Source organism: Hemiscyllium ocellatum, chromosome 24 (genome assembly GCF_020745735.1).
Source record: "Hemiscyllium ocellatum isolate sHemOce1 chromosome 24, sHemOce1.pat.X.cur, whole genome shotgun sequence".
Classification (NCBI taxonomy): domain Eukaryota; kingdom Metazoa; phylum Chordata; class Chondrichthyes; order Orectolobiformes; family Hemiscylliidae; genus Hemiscyllium; species Hemiscyllium ocellatum.
In genome coordinates, this window is record NC_083424.1 from 28,047,372 (window position 1) to 28,071,750 (window position 24,379).

At 41.2% G+C, this 24,379-nt stretch overlaps 1 protein-coding gene across 1 annotated transcript in view; it reads left to right on the forward strand.

Annotated features, from left to right (window-relative positions):
- The first annotated feature begins 5,861 nt into the window (after nucleotides 1-5,861).
- The window catches only part of LOC132827340 (P2X purinoceptor 4-like), a 56,034-nt gene continuing 37,516 nt past the window's right edge, over nucleotides 5,862-24,379 (forward strand). Inside the window, exons 1-3 of the mRNA XM_060843992.1 lie at nucleotides 5,862-6,079; nucleotides 16,270-16,417; nucleotides 17,193-17,264. Of these exons, the coding sequence (XP_060699975.1) occupies nucleotides 5,949-6,079; nucleotides 16,270-16,417; nucleotides 17,193-17,264 (351 nt within the window). The 5' untranslated portion in view covers nucleotides 5,862-5,948. The remainder of the gene's footprint in view (nucleotides 6,080-16,269; nucleotides 16,418-17,192; nucleotides 17,265-24,379) is intronic.

Sequence of the window (24,379 nt, forward strand, 5' to 3'; positions counted from 1 at the left end):
GTTAGAAGTGGTATCCTTCCTCATCCATGTGTAAGGATTACTAGTGAGAGAGGGTCATGTCTTTTTGTGGCTAGTTGGCATTCATGTATCCTGGGGGCTAGTTTTCAAAAAGAATGGGTACCCAATGAACACAGTCCGCCGATTTCAAGCAACTAACCCAAACAAGCAGACAAAACACGTCCAGAACCCTAGTCACTCTCCCCTACATCAAAGACATCTCAGAAATGACTGCCAGACTACTCAGACCCCTTGGCATCATGGTAGCCCACAAACCCACCAACATACTAAAACAGCAGCTAAAGAACTTGAAAGACCCTATACAGACAACAAACAAAATTAATGTAATTTACAAAATACCGTGCAAGGACTGTAACAAACACTACATTGAACAAACAGGCAGAAAACTAGCCATCAGGATATATGAACGCCAACTAGCCACAAAAAGACATGACCCTCTCTCACTAGTAATCCTTACATATGGATGAGGAAGGACATCACTTCAACTGGGACAACACATCCATCCTAGGACAAGCCAAACAAAGACACGCACGAGAATTCCTAGAAGCATGGCAGTCCAACCAGAACTCTATCACCAAACACATTGAGTTAGACCCCATCTACGATCCCCTGAGAAAAGGAACAGGAAGTTACTTCACCACAGGAAATAACATCACCACAGGAAATGACATCACCAACGCAAAGAAACCCAAACATATAAATAGCAAGCGGAAATTTTCAGCAGTGCTTTGTCTGAGGCCCATTGAAGATGTTACTTAGTATGGTGATGAAACATCTGGAAATGAACCTTCCAGCTCAATGAGCAAACCTACATCCAGAACCTCAACCTGAGCTACAAATCTTCTCAAAACTTGATGATAAATTTATTCTAGGTGTCAATCTAATGAACGTTTTCTGAACCAGCTTCAATATATCTGCAGCCTTCCTGCTCATTCCTGATGAAGGGCTTTTGCCAAAACGACGATTTCGCTGCACTTTGGATGCTGCCTGAACTGCTGTGTTCTTCCAGCACCACTAATTCAGTATTTGAGATATGGTCTCACCAGTGCTCTGTATAACATAAGCATAACAACATTTAATGTTCAGTTCCTCTGTAATAAAGAATAGCCTTCTTAATTATTTGCTATAGCTGTATACCGACATTTAGTGACATTTGTGACAGGTACTTCAAAAACAGTAAGGGAGATGGTGGCCTAGTGTTATTATTGCTAGCCTGTTACGCCAGACTGGATTAGATTCCCTACAGTATGGAAACAGGCCCTTCGGCCCAACAAGTCCGCACCGGCCCGCCGAAGAGTAACCCACCCAGATACATTTCCCAACCGTATATTTACCCAGGACTAATGTAACTAACACTGTGAGCAATTAAGCATGGCCAATTCACCTGACCTGCATGTCTTTTGGATTGTAGGAGGAAACTGGAGTACCCAGAGGAGACCCATGCAGTCACAGGGAGAACATGCAAACTCCACACAGACAGTTGCCCAAGGCAGGAGTTGAACCCAGGTCCCTGGTGCTGTGAGGCAGCAATGCTAACTTCTGAACCACCATGCCACCCGTTAGAGTACAGCGACTCAGATGATGTCCTGGGGATGCAGCAGATAATGGTAGTTAAATTAAACTTTTTCAAAAATCTGAATTAAGAGTCTTATGATGACCATGAATCTATTATTGATTGTTGGAAAAATCCATCTGGTTTACTAATTTCCTCAGGGTCTGATTGACTTTATCCCAGCTCCTTTTTAAGAGATAATTAATGAGGTAGTAGCTCCATTGGTGTTCATTTTCCCAAACTTGCTAGGTTCTGGAAAGTGCCACATTGGAAAGTATCATCTATAATTCATCATAACAACTGGGATACAGTGTAAAAGGAACACAGGACACAAAATTATTAAACTGCAGTCAAGAGAACCTTTTTAGTCACATATTTTAGCCCAAAAGAGAGGGTGCAATTCTAGATTTAAAGTCCTGGGAAATGAAGCGAGCAGGTGGATGAATTAGCAGTGTGTATCCATTTTGGAAGTAGTGATCATAGTACAGTTAGTTTTTGCATCATCATGGTAAGTGACAAAGATAGAACAGGGGTGCAATGTTTAAATTGGCAAACTTCACAAAGCTCAGAAATGATCTAGTAAATGTGGACTGATTACAGCTACTTGAAGGAAAGTCAGTGTCAAATCAGTGTGCAGTATGATCCTACAGGCAGTATTAAGGTGATTTAAGATGATTTATATAAGAATTAGAAGGGAAAATCCTTTCCACCTAGTGAGTGGCGAGTCTGTAATTCACAGCCATGTTTGATGATTAAGACAGAAATCCTTAACTCATTTAAAAAGAAGTTGAATCTGCTGAAGTGCTGCAACCTGTGAGACTAAATTCTGGAAAATTGTATTAAAATGGGCAGCCATTTTATTCAGTTGGCATCAGCATGATGGCTGAACGGCCTTTTTCTTCCAGTAACTTTTCTGTGGTCTATGTGGACCACAGAAGCTGCAAAGACATTAAGCAGGTTTCAGGAGACACTAATAAGATGGCAGATAGTGTATGATGTGAGGTATGTGGAGTTATGTACTTTGGTAGTAAGAATAGAAAAGCAGAATATTTTGTAAAGATGTGAAACTTCTATATGTTGCTGATCAGCAAATGTTGGATGTAAAGATTAAATTGCCATAGTCCTACCAGACCATAGGGCTGTTCTCTCATTAGCAACAGAGAAAATAATGGTGGTAGGTATAATCTGAAAGGTCACCATGCCTCAAAGAAAGGGAGAGGTTGAGAAGTCCTTCAAGGTAACTTCAGCTAGTAGCAAGAAATGAAGTCACACTGTTGGCATCACAAAATAACTGTCCAGCCAACTGATGAACTAGAACACAAAGTTAGCATGCAGATACACAAAAAAAAATTAAAGAGGCAAATGCCTTTGTTGTAAGGAGGTTGGAGTACAAAAATAATAAAATTTTACTCCAATTGTATAGAGCTTTAATGAAACTATTGAAGTCTGCAGTGTTGTGTGCAGTTTGGTCTCCATATTTACAGAAGGAAATATTTTCACTGAAAAACAATTAAATCACTCTACAAGCTTGCTGACAGTCCTAATTCAATCTGGAAAACAATACTAAGATAATAGTAATTTCTCCAGTTAATTAAAGCTTGGCATAGCTTTAATCACTGCTTCATGGTTTGTAATGGGCATGGTCCACAACACACATTTTAATTTTATTGTCTCACTGCTTGGAAGTTATGAGACAAGCTATCATTCACAACTGAACCATAATATTGTTGTGGTGAAAAGGTTTTCAGCAAGTAAACTGTGGTTTCATACATTTCCTGGATATTACTACTTCATGTTTAATGAACAGAAAATAAACGGTTCTGTTTTTATGTGGTTTCTGATATTGTAGTTTAATTATTTATGTCCTACTGTTTTTATTCAAACTTGTTAAAGTAGTAGATGTATAGAACTGGTTCTTATAAACGCAGCCAATTCTAGTTTTAATCAATTTATTTATTAAAAGTTCTAGTTAAGAATCAGATTGAGGTTTTTAAGGGCATAATATGATCAGATCCAGCATGAATTTATGTACTTCTGGAACATTATACCTCACAATATAGCTAGTCAGGATTTTAAGAAGGAATTATAATCTTGGGAGTCATCTAACATGTTTTAAAAATTTATGAAGGTTTATGATGGTAAATATTGAAAAAATATTGCCACTGGTCAGTGAATTGTAACAAGAAAAAAATAAAATTTTGCATTTATAAAGGAGTACAAAATGCTTCAAATCACTTCATAGTCAATGAATTAGCTATCTGGTTTTTATATTCTAACAATTGACACTTGTACAATTGTAATATTAAAAATCACAACTTTTTTTTAGGACTGCAGGAATTTGAGGAACTGATACTTTTTGCCTATTTCCATGGGGTCTGTTATAATCCAATTGAAAGACCAAAAAGGCACTGATTTAACATCACATCTGAAACTTGGCACTTCAGATTTTGCACCAATTGCCTATCACCACACTGAAGTATTGGTTTTTTGGCATTTCCCTTGACTGCCATTACTCAAGCTCTCCACAGAAGATTTGCTCACTTGTGATTGTCTCAATTTGGTGTGGGTGTTTGGCTAAGCACCTCCATGTCTCATATGTTGTTCTAAAGTCAAATCTTCAGAAACTTACTAAGGCAGCCAAAATCAAAGTAGTTGCTGTTTCATTGTTAATTTAGCTGACTTTCAACAAATTTTGAGTAAATTCCGAAGACTCAAGTTGTTGGTAATGTACTGCAAATCTAACATCTGTAGAGCAGAGTGAGCGAGACTACTTCTTGAGACCTTGTTTGGTGGGCAGACTCACTCTTCATTCACAGGCTAAGGTTCACAGTCTGATGAACTTGTTTGGCAGTTCTTGCGTATGATCCTGTCTTGTGGACAGCTTGAGTGTGTGTGTGTGGCTTAGATAAGCTTATCCACTGTTGACTGGTACTGGTGATGGAAGAAGCATTAGGCTCAAGATAGGGCTTACCTGGAGCAGGCTAGCGCATTACTTCAGTTATCTTTGTGCTGGTTGTAAGGGCAAAGACGTTGTTTAATTGAAGAACAAGTTCATGTTATGTTTCACATCCAACACTGAACAAATAACTAGTGTACAATTCAATGATAAATAGGAAATACAAATGATACCTTTGGAGCCTTGGTCTTTGTCTGGTTAACCATCTACTTGTCTGTGATTTCACTGTCAGGATCACAATCATGGAGGGCATTGGAGAGCATGGCAGAGAAAAATATGCTGAAGAAGACTGGCAGTCTGCTTAACTCAATTAGAAACTGGGAACAAGTATGCCATCAAGGAATTTGAACCATTATGGTGAATTGTGTGTGGCACAGTGGCACAATGTTTAGCACTGCTGCCTCACAGTGCCAGGGTTTGACTCCAGCCTTGGGTGACTGCTTGTGTGGAGTTTGCACATTATCTTGTAAGGGTTTCCTTCAGTTCCCTCCCACAGTCCAGCCCAGTTAGGTGGATTGGCTATGCTAAATTATTCCATTGTGTCCCAGGATATGGGAGCTAGGTAGATTAGTCATGGTAAATGCAGGGTTATGGGAAAAGGGTGGGTGGCTGGGTTGTGATAAGATGCTCCTTTGTAGGGTGGGTGCAGACTGGATGAACCAAATGGCTTTTTCTGCACAGTAAGGAATTCTATGATTCAATAAAGGTGAGAATGTTGCCCTGTGATCACAGGTTGTCTTGCATTTAAGGTATGAGAGGTAATTTAGTTGAAACGTGCAAAACTGATGGCTCTCCAGCGGCTGCATCTTAGAATGATCATATCTGACTTACACAAGAAAATTTTTGGAGTTGGGCATTTGGTGTGAACAACCATGGTAGAATAGAGGCTGGAGTGGACGTATGTTTGATGTCTCGGGGGTTCGAAGGAGGGACGTTGAGACAGAAGATTGGTTGTACTGAAAGATAACCAGGCTTGTAGGGCCGAATGGTTACTCCTATTCACTATGTTTATACTTAGTGATGCTGGTATCACAATGGAGACTGGGCTGGGAATTAGACTTGTATGGCTTAGCTTCTTTCACCGAGCATCGACGTTGTTCACGACAGTTTAAAATCTGTACCAGATTTTCGCCGGAAAACAGAACAGGGAGACGTGTAATATATTTAATATCTGACTCAGGCGACATGATTCAGTTTTATTTTTGACAGAAAAAAAATTGGAGTCTCGAAAACTGTTGCTAAAGCGTCAGAAACATTACGCAAACAAAACTTGATTCAATGTGAGTAATGTGAAGCGAATAAATAGTGGAATCACATGACAAGTCAAAGGGGAGGCGCGGCAGAGTGGGAAGGATTTGGCTTTGTGGTACTGTAGCAGCAAGTTGGGGAGATCTAACGTTTTATTTGACAAGAAACTGAACAATGGGAAGCTGTTCTTCAGTTTGTGATTTTATCCTGGAATATGATACTCCCAGGATCGTACTTATTAAAAACAGAAAAGTAGGGATGATAAACAGGGTCGTTCAGCTCGCAATCCTTGCGTACGTTATTGGGTGAGTTACACTGTAATACTTCCGTACTTTTCTATTGGAAGAGCGATAAAAATTGTATGGAATAAGCACAAATGCTTGGTAGATTTATTTTAAAGATTGCGAAATAGAAGGACAACTTACGTGCACCGGAAGGACATGATATTTGGTAATTTAATAAAAACTCTGAAACATCATGATAGTCCGTAGCATGTGGAAAATATTTCTCAGCAGTGGTGCTTCGAATTAGGATCTCTGAAAAATACATGCGCCAATACTAAAGAACGGTGCTTGATGAGCGAGTTTTACTTCCATGCAAGTATTTTATGTAAAAGGGATTCGATTTCTGTGCGACCCTTAGTCGCATTCTGCAAAGATGCAGTGCCAGTGATCATCAATGCTGGGCCGAATCATTTCCAACCCAAAGTCGAATAGAGAATATCTTTCAGTGAATATTGGTAGGCATAGCTAGTGGCTGATTCGCTGATTATCTGATTAGAGGTCAAAGTATGGAGGAAGATCAGTTGGCAAATCAAAGGACTGTTTCACAAAACCATTGAAGACAAAAAGGGGTTGGCCCAATATTTCCCTTTCTGTTCTTTGAAGCATTTATTCAATTATTTTACCACAGACCCGTGACATTTCCCTTTTGCAAGTAGTCATCCAGTCCCCTATTTTTGAGAGTTACTTTTGAATCTTCAATGCCCTTCTGAATCATGATTCATTGTTAGTAAAAAAAAATTATCTCATCTCTGGTTATTTTTAGCAATGAACCTAACACTGTATTCACTTATGAACCCCTGGCCAGTGGAAATGAGAAGTTATAAAAAGTTAAACACCTTTTAACTTGCACGATCTCCTAAGAGGTTTGTTGGAGCCTTATAAAACAAATATTACACAGCCAACATGTAAAGGATGGCAGCAATTGTGGATTGATTTAAAGTTTGGACTTCACAAGCTAGAATTGGGAACCAGACCTCTTTAAAATTATGGGGCTGATAGAAATTACAAAGAAAAAGAGGCAGAGCCTTGACTGGATTTGAATTCAAGGATGAGCATTTTAAAATCAAAGCATTGATTGACCTGGAACCCAATAAAATAATGAAGGAGAAACTAACAAAACCCTTCATGTTTTTATCCATTCATTTTCTTAACCTTTTTTGTTCCAGTTATGATCCCAACTGCTGGTCATACTGGACGAGTCAGATTGCAGATTCAAATCTTGCTTGACAGATCATCAGGTTTATTTTTGTGGTTTGGTTTCTGTGGTTGTCAGCTACTGCACATACTTGTAGAAGGCTCGAGAAAATCAAAGATAGCACTTATTTTAGTTCTTTAGGTGCTACTTGGCTTTGACCCACCATTTGTAGGGAATGGTTTTCTGGATCAATATTTTGAGGAACCAACCAGATAACAGGCCATCCTGGACTGAGTATTGAATAATGAAAAAGGAATAATTGACAATCTTGCTGTGTGTAGCTCACTGGGAAAATATGGCCATAATGTGATAGAATTCTTCATTAAAATTCAGTGACATCATTGATTCTGAGACTGTGGCCTCCAGTCTAAATAAAGGAAATATGATTCTGTGAGGTGAAAGCTGACTATGATAAATTTGGGAATGTTTCTGAAAAGGATGTCAGTGAATTGGCAGAAAATTGGACTATTGGAAGGCTTTTGTTAAGATCTCATATAAGAGTTTTACTTCCTAATCTAAAATGCATGGGATTGGGGAACTTTACTGGCATGGATAAAGAACTGGTTGGCAGTCAGGAAAAAGGGTAGGAATAAATGGGTGTTTTTCTTTTAGTGGCAGGCAGTGATTAGTGGCATACCATAGGGATCAGTGATTGGGTCTCAGCCAATCACAATATATATTAATGGAATAGATGAGGGAACTAAATGTACTAACTGCAAGTTTGGAGATGACATGATGCTGGGTGGGAAGGTGAGCTGTGGAGGATACAGAGCTGTGTCACTGTGATTAGGACAAGTCAAGTGACTGGTTAAATGCATGGCAGGTGAAGTGTGACATGGATAAATGTGAGATTATCTACTTTGATAGCAAAACCAGGAAGGTAGATTCGTTATCTGACTGGCAATTGATTGGGAAAGAGGGAGGTGCAGTGAGATCTGTGTGACTTTGTGCATCAGTCACTGAAGTAAGCATGCGGGTGAAAGTGAAGAAGAAAAATGGTATGATGGCCTTCATAGCAAGTGGACACCAGTAAAGGAGTAGGGATAGCTTACTGAAGCTATACAGGGCCTTGGTCGTAAAAAATGAGGTCTGCAGATGCTGGAGATCAGAGCTGAAAATGTGTTGCTGGTTAAAGTGCAGCAGGTCAGGCAGCATCCAAGGAGCAGGAGATTCGACGTTTCGGGCTAAAGCCCTTCATCAGGAATGAGGAAAGTGTGCCCAGCAGGCTAAGATAAAAGGTAGGGAGGAGGGACTTGGGGGAGGGGCGATGGAGATGTGATAGGTGGAAGGAGGTCGTTGAAGGTGATAGGCTGGAGTGGGGTGGGGGCGGAGAGGTCAGGAAGAAAATTGCAGGTTAGGAGGGCGGTGCTGAGTTCGAGGGAATCGACTGAGACAAGGTGGGGGGAGGGGAAATGAGGAAACTGGAGAAATCGGAGTTCATCCTTTGTGGTTGGAGGGTTCCCAGGCGGAAGATGAGGCGCTCTTCTTCCAACCGTCGTGTTGTTATGTTCTGGCGATGGAGGAGTCCAAGGACTTGCATGTCCTTGGTGGAGTGGGAGGGAGAGTTAAAGTGTTGAGCCACGGGGTGGTTGGGTTGGTTGGTCCGGGCGTCCCAGAGGTGTTCCCTGAAGCGTTCTGCGAGTAGGCGGCCTGTCTCCCCAATATAGAGGAGGCCACATCGGGTGCAGCGGATGCAATAGATGATGTGTGTGGAGGTGCAGGTGAATTTGTGGCGGATGTGGAAGGATCCCTTGGGGCCTTGGAGAGAAGTAAGGGAGGAGGTGTGGGCGCAAGTTTTGCATTTCCTGCGGTTGCAGGGGAAGGTGCCGGGAGTGGAGGTTGGGTTGTTGGGGGGTGTGGACCTGACGAGGGAGTCATGAAGGGAGTGGTCTTTGCGGAATGCTGATAGGGGAGGGGAGGGAAATATATCCCTGGTGGTGGGGTCCGTTTGGAGGTGGCGGAAATGACGGCGGATGATACGCTGTATACGGAGGTTGGTGGGGTGGTAGGTGAGAACCAGTGGGGTTCTGTCCTGGTGGCGGTTGGAGGGGCGGGGCTCAAGGGTGGAGGAGCGGGAAGTGGAGGAGATGCGATGGAGGGCATCGTCGATCACGTCTGGGGGGAATCTGCGGTCTTGAAGAAGGAGGCCATCTGGGCTGTACGGTATTGGAACTGGTCCTCCTGGGAGCAGATGCGATAGAGACGAAGGAATTGGGAATATGGGATGGCGTTTTTACAGGGGGCAGGGTGGGAGGAGGTGTAGTCCAGGTAGCTGTGGGAGTCAGTCGGTTTATAGTAGATGTCTGTGTTGATTTGGTCGCCCGAGATAGAAATGGAAAGATCTAGGAAGGGGAGGGAGGAGTCTGAGATAGTCCAGGTGAATTTGAGGTCGGGATGGAATGTGTAGGTAAAGTTGATGAACTGTTCAACCTCCTCGTGGGAGCACGAGGCAGCGCCGATACAGTCATCGATGTAGCGGAGGAAAAGGTGGGGGGTGGTGCCAATGTAGTTGCGGAACATGGACTGTTCCACATATCCTACAAAGAGACAGGCATAGCTGGGGCCCATGTGGGTGCCCATGGCAACTCCTTTAGTTTGGAGGAAGTGGGAGGATTGGAAAGAGAAGTTGTTCAGGGTGAGGACCAGTTCAGTCAGTCGAAGGAGGGTGTCAGTGGAAGGGTACTGGTTGGTGCGGCGGGAAAGGAAGAAGCGGAGGGCGTTGAGTCCTTCGTGATGGGGGATGGAGGTGTACAGGGACTGGATGTCCATCGTGAAGATAAGGCGTTTGGGACCGGGGAAGCGAAAATCATGGAGGAGGTGGAGGGCGTGGGTGGTGTCCCGAACGTAGGTGGGGAGTTCTTGGACTAAAGGGGACAGAACCGTGTCGAGGTATGCGGAGATGAGTTCGGTGGGGCAGGAGCAGGCTGAGACAATGGGTCGGCCGGGGCATTCAGGTTTGTGGATTTTGGGCAGGAGGTAGCAACGGGCGGTGCGGGGTTGTGGGACTATGAGGTTGGAGGCGGTGGATGGGAGATCCCCTGAGGTGATGAGGTTATGGATGGTCTGGGAGATGATGGTTTGATGGTGGGAGGTGGGGTCATGGTCAAGGGGGCAATAGGAGGAGGCGTCCGCGAGCTGGCGTTTGGCCTCAGCGGTATAAAGGTCGGTGCGCCAAACTACTACCGCGCCTCCCTTGTCTGCCGGTTTGATGGTGAGGTTGGGGTTGGAGCGGAGGGAGTGGAGGGCTGCACGTTCTGAGGGTGAGAGGTTGGAGTGGGTGGGTACGACCACACCTGAAATATTTTATGTAGTTTTAATCTCCTTATCGGAGGAAGGACACTCTGGCCATGGATGGTGCAACAAAGGTTTATCAGGTGAAATTGAGTGCTGCAAATGCTGGAGATTAGAGTCAAGACTGTGGTGCTGAAAAAGCATAGCAGGTTAGGCAGCATCCGAGGAGCAGGAAAATTGACGTTTCGGGCAAAATCCCTTCATCAGAAATGAGACTCATTCCTGATGAAGGGCTTTTGCTCAAAACGACGATTTTCCTGCTCGGATGGTGCTCGACGAAAGGTTTATCCGTCTGACTTATGGAATGGCAGGTGTAGTGATTGGACCCAAATGGATCTTATTGACTGAGTTCCTTGATTGGGTTTGTTAAGCTGGGTCAATCTGGGAGCCCTGGCAGACAGACATAAATAGGGGATTCAGAATCTCCTCACTTAAGAGACTGATTCTGAGCTGGCTGGTCGTAGCCAGTGTACGGTGCAAAATACATAAAGGACAAAAGGGTAACTAGGGAGAGAATAGGGCCCCTCAAAAGATCAGGAAGGTGGCCTTTGTGTGGAACTGCAGAAAATGGGGGAGATACTAAATGAGTATTTTGCATCAGTGTTTACTGTGGAGAAGGACATGGAAGATATAGAATGTAGGGAAATAGATAGTGACATCTTGGAAAATGAGCATATCACAGAGGAGGAAGTACTGGATATCTTGAAACACATAATAGTGGATAAATCCTCAGGACCTGATCAGGTGTACCCTAGAGCTCTGTTTGAAGCTAGGGAAATGATTGCTGGGCTCCTTGCTGAGATATTTGTATCATCGATAGTCACAGCTGTGGTGCCAGAAGACTGGAGGTTGGCTAATGTGGTGCCACTATTTAGAAAAGGTGGTAAAGACAAGCCAGGGAACTATAGACCACTGAGCCTGACGTTGGTGGTGGGCAGGTTATTGGAGGGAATCCTGAGGGACAGGATGTACGTGTATTTAGAAAGGCAAAGACTGACTAGGGATAGTCAACATGGCTGTGTGTGGGGGGAAATAGTGTGTTATGAACTTAATTCAGTTTTTTGAAGAAGTAACAAAGAGGATTGATGAGGACAGAGTAGGTGTTCTATATGGACTTCAGTAAGGCGTTCAACAAGGTTCCCCATGGGAGACTGGTTAGCAAGGTTGGATCTCATGGAATACAGGGAGAACTAGCCATTTGGATACAAAACTAGTTCAAAGGTAGAAGACAGACAGTAGTGGTGGAGGGTTATTTTTCAGACTGGAGGCCTGTAACCAGTGGAGTGCTAAAGAGATTGGTGCTGGGTCCACTACTTTTTGTCATTTATATAAATAATTTGGATGTGAGCATAAGAGGTATAGTTAATAAGTTTGCAGATGATACCAACATTGGAGGTGTAGTGGACAGTGAAGAAGGCACCTCAGATTACAATGGGATCGTGATCAGATGGGCCAATTGGCTGAGGAGTGGCAGATGGAGTTTAATTTAGATAAATGTGAGGTGCTGCATTTTGGGAAAGTAAATCTTAGCAGGGTTCATATACTTAAGATTAGATTATATTTGTATGGAAACAGACCCTTCGGCCCAACAAGTACAAACTGACCTTCCGAAAAGTAACCTACCTAGATCCATTCCCTTATCCTATATATACCCCTGACTACTAGGTAATTAATGGACCTTAATGGTAAGGTCCTAGGGAGTGTTGCTGAACAAAGAGACAGTGGAGTGCAGGTTCATAGGTAATTAAAGTAGAGTCGCAGGTAGGTAGGATAATGAAGAACGCGTTTGGTATGCTTTCCTTTAATGGTCAGCATATTGAGTACAGGAGTTGGAAGGTTATGTTGCGGCTGTACAGGACATTGGTTAGACCACTGTTGGAATATTGTGTACAATTCTGGTCACCTTCCTATTGGAAAGATGTTGTGAAACGTGAAAGGGCTCAGAAAAGATTTACAAGGATGTTGCCAGGGTTGGAGGATTTGAGCTATAGGAAGAGGTTGAATAGGCTAGGGCTTTTTTCCCTGGAGTGTCAGAGGCTGAGGGGTGACCTTACAGAGGTTAATAAAAACATGAGGGGCATGGATACATAAATAAACAAAGTTTTTTCCCTGGGGTAGGGGAGTCCAGGTTTAGGGTGAGTGAGGAAAGGTATAAAAGAGACCTAAGGGGCAACGTTATCATGCAGAGAGTGATGCGTGTATTGAATGATCTGTCAAAGAAAGTGGTGGAGGCTGGCACAATTGCACATTTAAAAGGCATCTGGATGGGTATACGAATAGGAAGGGTTGGAGGGATATGGGCCAGGTGCTGGCAGGTGGGACTAGATTAGGTTGGGATATCTGGTCGGTATGCATGAGTTGGACTGAAGGGTCTGTTTCTGTGCTGTACATCTCTATGACTATGATTCTATGTAAATAAAGGGTGACTTAGTGATGGGATACCAGCCTCTGTGCAGTTATTTCAGTAGTACTGAGATGTGAAGAGAGTCCAGATCTGTTAGAAATATATACACTGGATTTTCAGAAGAATGAGGAAGGATCTGCGTGAAAACATAGCCCCTCAGGTCCCTTTAAAATCTTTCCCCTCTCACTACAGCATGGAAACAGACCCTTCAGTCCAACCTGTCCATGCTGACCAGATATCCCAACCCAGTCTAGTCCCACCTGCCAGCACCTGGCCCATATCCCTACAAACCCTTCCTATTCATATACCCATCCAGACGCCTCTTAAATGTTGCAATTGTACTGGCCTTCACTACTTCCTCTGGTAGCTCATTCCATACATGTACCCTCTGAGTGAAAATTTTGCCCCTTAGGTCTCTTTTATATCTTTCCCCTCTCACCCTAAACCTAAACTCTCTAGTTCTGGACTGTCCCACCCCAGGGAAAAGACTTTGTCTATTTATCCTATCCATGCCCCTTATAATTTTGTAACCCTCTATCACGTCACCCCTCAGCCTCCAATGCTCCAGGGAAAACAGCCCCAATCTATTCAGTCTCTCCCTATAGCTCAAATCCTCCAACCCTGGCAACATCCTTGTAAATCTTTTCTGAAGCCTTTCAAGTTTCACAACATCATTCCGATAGGAAGGAGACGAGGATTGCACACAATATTCCAACAGAGGTCTAACCAATGTCCTGTGCTGTACATCCTTATGACTCTAATCTTAGTCCTCTGCTTTTGGCCTTCCCTCCCCTATGAAAAGACCTTCATTATTCACCCTATCCATGCCCCTCATGATTTTATAAACCTCCATAAGGTGGCTCCTCAGCCTGCAATGCTGCAGAAAAAATAGCCTACATGTGCAACACATTTGCATAATCGTTTGAGTATTCTGTTGGTTAATTGTTGAAAGGTTGCTGGTACATTTTTCATTTTAAACTGCATGACTTGACTTTGCTAAAATTCATCTGGTGTTCCATAAGCTAATAAATTCTTTAGCTTTATCAGTCAATGGAACTTGCCAATATTCTTTTTAACAAGTCATTTTTTGTAACAAATTATGCCTATCCATCCTTTCAATAGAATCTTCCAATAACGAACTTGGATATGAATCTACTTTTGTAAGTGCATTGACTCTACTATAATAGATACAAAATATCAGTTTTGGGGCGATTCATGGAGAGTCTCCCTCCATGATCCCCATCATGTTTTCCTGTGCAATTCTCTGTTTGCACTTTCATGTGCTCACCTGAGGCAGAATTTTCAGGATTTCCAGCACCATTTTTAAAGCCCAGCTGTGCATTAGGTCAGGTGTTGCTGGTCAGGTACATTAAGTGTACACTGTACACGTAGTGGAAGGGAAACAGGGAAACAAAAACTAAAGCTTCTGAGAGTACATTGGTAGTGCAGGTGATACTTCATTGTAAGTATAAGTTCACATTTGTGAATATATTGGTATTTTACATTATCACCTATCTAATTAATAGCCATTTAACTGCAGCTGCAAGAATCAAGATACTCCGGCCAACTGTCCTTTTGAGTCATGTTGGAACTATTTCTACTCTTTTTCCCTAATGCCCAGCATAGCATAATATCTTGTCATTGTTTAAAAAGGGAACATCACATGCTGGAAAGCCTTCAAAAGGTTGAAAACATTTACTTCTAATGAACATCAACAAAAGCTAAGATAAAACAAATATAAAAACATTTGTTTTGGAAAACAAACAGGATCTGCTTGCTTTTAAAGCTACAACAAATTTACACACCATGAGTAATCATTACATCCAGCTCACATCTGTTGAGCTGAGTGTCAATTAAATCCTGTTTGGCTTGTTGTGCCTGACACTGCAGCATTTTATCATGCTGAAGATATTGTTTATCCTTGAAAGACCACTGCTGGTCTCCAGCTCTTCAGAGCCCATCACATCCTCTCTTTGTCTGCTCTCGTTGAGCACTGCATGTTAGGATCAAATGGTAAACTCGAGCACAAGGTCTTCTCAGACCAATCCAAGTATCAGAATCTATCGTCTGCTTCATTTGCTCCCTGCAGAAAAATTGGCTGCGTTGTATCTATATTCGGTTTCAGTGAGGGGTTTGTATAGTTAAGTCATTGGCCATGGTGGCAAAGGGTAGCCCTTGTCTCCCAGAAACTCATCTTTATAAGGCATCTGGCTCTTGCCAGATCTTGCTGTATTTTCCCAACTGTATTGCCATCGTCCATGTTATTGAAGGGCTGTGAAAATCTGGCTCAAGATGTTTGTGATCCATGTCATTATGGCACCGTCATGATAAATGAGCTCCAGCTATTATGACTCAGTTCAATAATGTAATTTTACAGATTGAACTTAATCTCCTCCCTCAGGAGCAAGTTTCTCTGGGTTGAGTTTGTCAGGTTGATATTTTATGGGCATTGCATTCCCTACATTAACATCATGTGAAAGACATTTTTTCCTGGCTGATTTATACAAATGAATCTGAGTCTGTAATATCTTTTGTTTGATCTTAATAATTTTCTGTGATGTAGAATATCGTATTATTTAGCTTTTCCCAACCCACAGTAGTATCCAGTCTGATTACTGGAGAGTCAACTTTTGAATGTTTAGTTTCTGATTCCTCCTGAAATTGCTCTTATTTTTACTTCATTCCCCATTTCTTTCACTACTGTAAATATACCTCTGTTCTGACTATCCTACCTATCATAGTATCACTTTAGCATATTAACATGATACACAGTTGCTGAATCTTTTCCTCCTGTCTGGAGTACTCACAACATAATTTACATCATTGAGTACCTTTTGAATTTGATAAGATCCAGTGAATCTTGCTGTTAATGGTTCTTAGAGACAGGTAGTAACGCTATTAGCTTGTCTCCAGCAACAAAATTCTGAGCTTCAGCCTTTTATGTTCCATTATTAGTCGAGTACTATTTAAATGCTTTTTGACTAACTCACAAGTCACAACCATTAGTCAGGCTACCATATATATATGTCAGCTAGTATCTATCTTTGATTCTTCAACTAGGATTTTAGAAAGTTGTTCTTGGGATTGGAGAATCATTGGCAGGAGCAGCAATTATTGCTTTATCCCTTGTTGCCGCTGGGAAGGTGATGATAAACCACCTTCAAATGCACAGCTTTAAATATAAGTACAATCCCAAGGCGCAGCATGTAATCAGATTTTTAATGTTTTGCTTTGGTCTAAAATTAACTTTCCTTAGCGCCACTATTGCTATTTGAAAATTTTGAAAACGATAATTACCAATTTTTAAAAACTGTATTCCAGGTGGGTACTTGTGTGGCAGAAAGGCTACCAAGAATTTGATTCCACTATTGGCTCGGTTACAACCAAAGTAAAAGGTGTTACCGTTATAAATTCAACTCCACATGAAGAATACATATGGGATGCAGCTGATTATGTTATTCCTTCACAGGTATGATTTTGAATACTAAGAACTTTGAAAATCTTATCACTATTTGTTATTAAAAATATACTGTTCCTTAACTTTGCATGAAACGAGTGCTGACACAATGCAGAAATCAGACATTTGAGCTGAAAAATCTAGAGAGATCGTGGGAATTAACTTTTCCTGTGTATTTTTTTCCTCTGGGATAATCAATCCATTGTTTTTTTGTGACCTTGAATTTGTCTATTCATTTCCCAAGTTTGCAGTGGGATATTGACTACATTTCATTGTCTGGTACTTTATGTGGTTTGCTGAGGAGAGAAGTTTCATTCTCAGAGGGCATTTCTGTCTCCTTGCAGGGCGTCTTTGCCTGTGTATTTTCGAAGGTGCAGATTCCCTGTCACAGAGTGCAGTGCAGGTTGAATTGTTAATCATATTTAAGGTTGAGATAGATTTATGATCAGTAAGGGAATCTAGAGTTATAGGGAAAAGACAGGTAAGTGGAGTTGAGGATGATCAGATCAGCCATGATTTTATTCAATGGTGGAGCAGACTTGGTGGGCTGAATGTCCTACTTCTGCTCCTCCCTTTTCAGCTCTTGTGGTGTGTTTTTTAACAAAACCTTTTATCGTTATTTGCATCACTGATCCTAAGCAATAAAAGTATTCCATTTTTAAATAGTTACCAAAGTGAAAATTTTGATAAAGTGCAATTTTTGATATAAAAATACTTCTTTACTTAGAAATTCAAACATTATTTCTTTATAGTTACATATAATTAAAGCTTTTTTCACTCTTAACAGCAAGAGAACTCCTTCTTTGTTATGACTAATTTTATTCTTACCAAGAATCAGACGCAAGGTCGGTGCCCTGAGGTAAGAATTCAGCAGTTACTCCACATTCTTGAATGTTGTGATTGGTTTAACAACTAAACATGTAAATTCACATGAATGTTTGCAATCTGAACAGAGCCTATACACAGTCCCTTTGTAATCGAACATTTGGAATTCTGTGTTCAGTTCTGGTCACCCAGTTATAGGGAGAATATTATAGAGTTGGAGAGGGTTCAGAAGAGATTTACCAGGATGTTGCTGGGTATGGAAGGGTTGAGTTATAAAGAATAAGCCAGGATATTTTTCACTGGAGCTTAGGAGGTTGAGAGGTGACCTGACAGAACTTACAAAATAATGAGAGATATAGATAGAGTTGATGGTAGTTGTCTTTTTCCCTAAAATAGGGAATTTAAAGATTAGGGGACACATTTTTAAGGTGAGAGCCGTGAAATGTAAAAAAAGACAGAAGAGGCAAATGTTTTACACAGAGGGTGGTTCGAGTGTGGAATGAACTTCCAGAGGAGGTGTTGGATGCAGGTATAATTACAATGTTTAAAAGATATTTGGATGGATACATGAATAGGAGAGGATTTGGAGGGATATGGGCCAGGAACAGGCAGGTGAGACTGGTTTAGTTTGGGATTATGCTCAGCGTGTAGTGGTTGCCCCAAAGTGTCTGTTTCCATGTTGTATGACTCTATCTAATCATCATATCACATTTAAATCAAATCAGTTGCACTCTTGTGGTACATCAACCTATTTATTCCATCCTTGTGGTTTCATCAGATATAATATGTACTTCTCTGGAATAAATAGGTTAATGTACCACAAGAGTGCAACTGACTTTATGCATAGAAGTATACAGACATAGTGTAAATTTACAAATCTTTGTCAGAAAGGATAACCACAAACAATATCAGAAGTCCCATTTTTTAAAACACCCATTGTTTCAGTGCTCTTGATTCTCCTGCCCACCACCATGTTTGTTGTTTTCAGTGCTTTTTAAATTTATTATTCATCAGAAGTTGGAGCAGAAATAGTCCATATGGTCTTTGTGATCTGATGGTACCTGAGTTTGATTTACATACTTTTGTTCTGTAATCCCTTGATATCCTTGCCTAACCATTCGTTTCAACCTTAAAGTTTAATTGAGCCAACATCTACAGCTGCTAGGGGGAGTGAATTCTAGATTTCTGTTAACCTCTGGGTGAAAAAATGCTTTTAACTTCCCTACTAAATGGCCAAACTCAAATTCTGAGTTCAAATTCCCAGAAAAGAGAGGTTTGTTAGTGTATTTGGAGCTACTATCATTTGAAACAACTGTTAGATCATCCCTGAACCTACTAAACTCAAGGGAATATGTAACCTGTCCTCATGCCTTGTTATAATTTGAGTGAACCTACAGTGTGTTCCTTCCAAAGCTATTATATCCTTCCACTTATAACAGTTTGGTCCACTCTCATAGCATGTGCATGTCATTTCTTTAATACCTGGACATGTGTTTCATTTAAGTCTCATTATTTACTGATTTCAATGTTTGAATTTTATTAACACAGTAAAAGTGGTTGTTTTAGGTCCTTGGTACCGTTGATATTTTGTCTTGTTTCTTCACTGTGAGAATGGATGCAAAGTATTCAGTTAACAAAGCTATTAGTTCTTTATTACCCTTCACAGTCTCACAAGCATTCCCTTTACCACTTGAATTTTCTTAGTATAGTTAAACATTTTTTGCTGGTAGCTATGGCAATTTTTCTCAAAATTTGCTGTTTCCTTGTAATTCTTTGGTGCTTTTTATGGCTTTGCCAGTCTGCAGGTTTTCCATTTCCTTTTGCATTTATGTCAGTTTCTATTCCCTTTTAGCTTGACAATTTGTCTTGCCTCACTGGTTGACTATGGATGCTTAACCGCAAAAGTGGAGGCCTTTGTTATTTGATGGGTATGGATTGGTTTTTAATAAGTTCAAATCTTATTTGAATACTTTGCACTGTTTGCTTCTAGGTTTATCCAGTAATGGTTCTGCTTGATATCCTGTGATAAATTAATTTATTTATTTCCACCAAAATTTGTATTACTTAAACCATGGTTTGTGATTTTTCTTCTCAAACTTAATATCAACTTAAATCATAGGGCCAAAATTTGGTAGATGTGTCAGATTGTTAAACTAATATTGATTGGTTACTAATCACTTAATCCAATATGGCTTCTTCCCATGTCATTTAAACTGTTCTAGATAAATGTGTCTAATACTTCATAGAAATTAAGTGAGCTACTTAAGCTGCTTTGTTCTTCCCAAACTGTGGTAATTAAATTCTCTCATTCTATCTGTTTTGCCCTTAGTAACCTCATCAAAAAACTTAAGAAATAGGAGCAAGAATAGCCCAAATTTCCACTGCACACACCCATCCCTCTGTTTCATCATTCAATATGATCATCATTGACTGAGTCTCAACTCAACTCTCCGGTCCACTCTCCACATTGCTTCATAAATCACGAGGTGGAACAAATTGATTTATTTCTTTGAGTAGGAGAAAGTAAGAGTGCAGATGCTGGAGATCAAAGTCAAAAAATGTGGTGCTGAAAAAGCAGAGCTGGTCAGGCAGCATCCGAGGAGCAGGTGAGTCGACGTTTTGAGCATAAGGTCTTCGTCAGGAATGTATTTCTTTGAGTGTTGTGGATTTAAAAGATTGTTGGTTCTGTCTATTGCTGTGGTGCAACTAGTCCGAGCAGGCCCAATGTGAATCGAGTTTTCAGAACAGGGGTTTTGATGTGGGTTAGAACCATAGAATCCCTACAGTGTGGAAACAGGCTCTTCAAGTCCACACCCATCCTCTGAAAAGTAACCCACCCTGACCCATTCCCCTACCGTACTATCCTATATTTACCCCTAACTGATGCACCTAAAACTTAAACACTATTGACAATTTAGCAGGGCAAATTCACCTAACCTGCTCATCTTTGGATTGTGGGAGGAAGTCTGAGCACCTGGAGGAAACCCACGCAGACATGGGGAGAATGTGCAAACTCCACAGAGACAGTTGCCTGAGGTTGGAATCAAACCCAGTCCCTGGCGCTGTAAGGGACCAGTGCTAACCACTAAACCACCATGCCACCCTGATTGGTCTGATGTTTCCTCAGTGAGTTGGAAGCTCTTAATTTAAAAAAAAATCATCTTTGTTGTAAAACATCAAATAAGCGGGGAAAATTTTCAAGAAATGGCATAATATTAATAAGCTTGAGTTAACAGCATAGCAGAGGGATATGTCTACTGATACCAATTTCATTTATTCTGAGACTGAACCTCTTGTTCTAGATTTGCCATCTCTCAATTTTCTGAGCTGCAGAGTTTATAGGGTCAATTTATCCTGGCAAATTTCTCACCTCAGTCTAATTGCTGTTTTTGTCAATTTCTGTTTTTTGCCCTGATTTATTTGTTACTCTTGGGTTACTTTAACCTCTGAACCTCAATAGCAACCGATTTGACTAATAATGTAACATCGTTGGTCCTTCTGGTTTGAACTCTGGGTCCAAGAGCAAGATTGATGGTTCCTGACCCGCCTTCCCACAGCAGACCCTTCCGAATCAAGATCATTGCTATCATTACAATCACCAACATGACTGGTCCATCTGGAGTTGATTGTAGGCCTAAGTCAGAGTGACTAGTTCTGATCCTTCTGTCACCTTGCTTCAATTTTGCCACTTTTTATAGTGAAACCTATATTATATCAAACCTACCACAACAACATTAAACATTTTCCTGTCGATTAGGGTGTTTGAGGGCTAATCCTGCTTGGTGTATTTCATTGACAGTCCAGTGAAACAATGCAGTCACAAACAATCCAGACATCTGACAAGATCATAGTTCATCTGCCCCAGGCTTTAACTCTTCATTGTTGCCAGCTCAGAAGCTCATCAGATCTTCTTCCTCTTTAAACACTTGCAGTGATAAAGCTTGCACAATTCTTTGGTGAAGAGAATTCCAGCCACGCGCTACCCTCTGAGAGAAGAAATTCCTTCATATCTCGGTTTTAAATGAATGTCCCCTTATTCTGCAACTATATCCCCTCATTGGAGACTCCTTCCCTATTACCAATGGAAATTAAGATTCCCTCTAAGCTGCATGGTTAAATGAGTGCATAGCCATCCCAATACTCCATGCATGGCAGTCTTTTGGTTCTGGAAGTCTTGCAGTGCATGGGCTTTGTTGGGCTGTGCAGCTGGTTTAAAAATAGTTAGAGGGAACACTGGTGGAAATACTTTCTCAACATCTACCCTGTCAAGCCCCCTCATTCTTCTAAACTCAGATGAATAAAAGCCTAACCCAGTCAGCCATTCTTGATAAATTAACCTCTTCATCCCAGGAATCAGCTGAGTAAATCTGATAATCCGCAACTCCATTTCCCTGCCTTTTACCCCATCTTGTTGGATTCTCTTACTGATTAAAAATCTCTCTGCTCAGTCTTGAATATTCTTATTGACCATCTTTAACACCTGTCGGTGATAAAGAATTCCACTGATTCACTACCCTCCGAGAAGAAAATATTTATCTTGAATAGGGAACCCTTTATGCAGAATCTTGCATGTTTCAATAAAGTTGTCGGCCATTTTAAAAACTTTGAATGAGTGCAGGTCCAATCTACTCAACCTCTCCTTTTAGGAAAAACCCCATAAGTTTAGGAGAAACTTAATGAACTTTCTCAGGATTGCCTCCAATGTCAGGATATATTTCTTTTGATAGGGATTCAAAAACAGTTCAAAATATTCCAGGTGTGGTCCAACTAATACCTAATGTAGAGCTAGCAATTTTAATTTTTTAAAAGTAGTTTTTGTATTCTATTCCCTTTGACATTTGGGCAACATTCAATTGCCTTCCGTATCACCTTCTGAACTTTTTGTGAATCATGCACAAAAACTCCCAATTCCTTCTCTGCTGCTACAGCTTTCTACAGTTTTCCTCAATTTAAATAATCACTTACTGTACTCTTTCTAACAAAATGCATAACCTCACATTTTCCCATATTAAATTCTATCTGCCAATATTTTACCCACCTACGAAAGCTGTTTAAATCCCTTTGTAGGGGATTCCTTGTACTTGCTGAAAATGTATTGCTTGAAAAGCGCAGCAGGTAGGGCAGCATCCAAGGAACTGGAGATTTGATGTTTCGGGCATAAGCCCTTCTCCTGAAGAAGGGCTTATGCCCGAAACGTCGAATCTCCTGTTCCTTGGATGCTACCTGACCTGCTGCGCTTTTCCAGTAACACATTTTCAGCTCTGATTTCCAGCATCTGCAGTCCTCACTTTCTCCTCGATTCCTTGTACTTGCCTTCCCATCTATTTGTGTCATCTGCAATATTTCCTCATCTAAGTCATTAATTTATTATAAATAAATATACTGACCTTGTGACACTCAACTAGTTACAAGTATATTAGTGCATTGGCCCAATTGACTGAATTGCCTCCTTCTGTGGTGTAGTTGTAAGAATTATAGATTCAGAAATATCTTGTTCTAGCCTGATTTGAATTCCAGTTTATCTTATAAGGGACAAAGACTCCATTCACTTTAAAAGTATCAGCCATGCCAGAGGAGCAGAACTTCCTAATGCTACAAGTCAGAGATGTACAGCATGGAAACAGACCCTTCAGCTCAACCCCTCCATGCCGACCAGATACCCCAATCCAATCTAGTCCCACCTGCCAGCACCCGGCCCATATCCCTCCAAGCCCTTCTTATTCATATACCCATCCAGATGCCTTTTAAATGTTGCAATTGTACCAGCCTCCACCACTTCCTCTGGAAGCTCATTCCACACTCATACCACCCTGTGCGTGAAACAGTTGCCACATAGGTCTCTTTTATATCTTTTCCCTCTCACCCTAAACCTATGATAATCCAAGATGGAGGACGGGAAAAATTTCTGGCTGTAATAATTGCTCCTTTTTTGAGGTATTTTAGGTGCTGGAGGTGATTTCCAGGAGCAGCAATTACTGTTTTATATGCTGTTGCATTGTTTTGGAACTTTGGCAAAAAAACGTCAAAACAACAGCAGTTTTAAAAGGGAGAAGAACAGACAAAGGAAGCACATGGTGAAGTCTTTGCAGGAGAGAGAGAGAGAACCAGCACAGTTACAGCCTTTGCTGTTTGAATTCGTGTATCGCTGGATATCGGAGTGCAACTGGGAAAATTAACAAACATTGAAATTCACAACTGATCTTGGAGGAACTGTTGGGCAAAGTTCACAGCACAGAATCAGATAAGTTAATCATTGTTTTAAGTGTGGCCTACAGAGAATCTGCAGTAGTGAGTAGAGTGGGTTCTTTCTTGATTATATGTTTTTGGAGATATGTCTGTTGATTAAACTTAAAATATAAGCCATAACTATTAATTTAACCTGGGACAGTGTTTGTAGAGGAATAAGACGGTGTTATTTTCTGGGTCTGTAGATTGTGAAGGAGCACAAATGGCCTTTAATAGAGTGATATGTACTTCTTGTCAGATGTGGGAGTTTAAAGAGAGTTTAAGGGTTACTGCGGATTACATCTGCCATAAATGCTGTTGGCTGTGAATCTTATCAGATCGAATGGATCGGTTGAAGAGACCGTTAGAAGCAATGAGGAATTTGCAACGGCAACAGTATGTGATGGATGGCAGTTATAGGAAGGGAGGAATGTCTCAGATACAGTCACATAGATGGGTTAACTCCAGGCAAGGTTAAAGAGGTAGGCACCTAGAGCAGGAGTCTTTTGTGGATATACCCATTTCAAACAGGTATGCTGTTCTGGAAAATGTAGGGGGTGATGTATTCTCAAGGGAACATAGCACAAACAGCCAAGTTTCTGCTATTGAGACTGGCTCTAATGCAACGAGGGGTACGTCGGCTTCCAAGAGATCAATTGTGTTAGAGGATTCCTAGTCCAAGGTACAGACAGACGTTTCTGTGGCCAGCAGCGAAAACGCAGAATGGTGTGTTGTTTCCCTGGTGCCAGGATCAAGGATGCCTCAGAGAGGGTGCAGAATGTTTTCAAGGGGGAGAGGGTCCAGCAAGAGGTCATTGTCCACATTGGAACCAATGACATAGGAAGGGAAAAGGTTGAGATTCTGAAGGGAGATTACAGAGAGTTAGGCAGAAATTTAAAAAGGACGTCCTCAAGGGTAGTAATA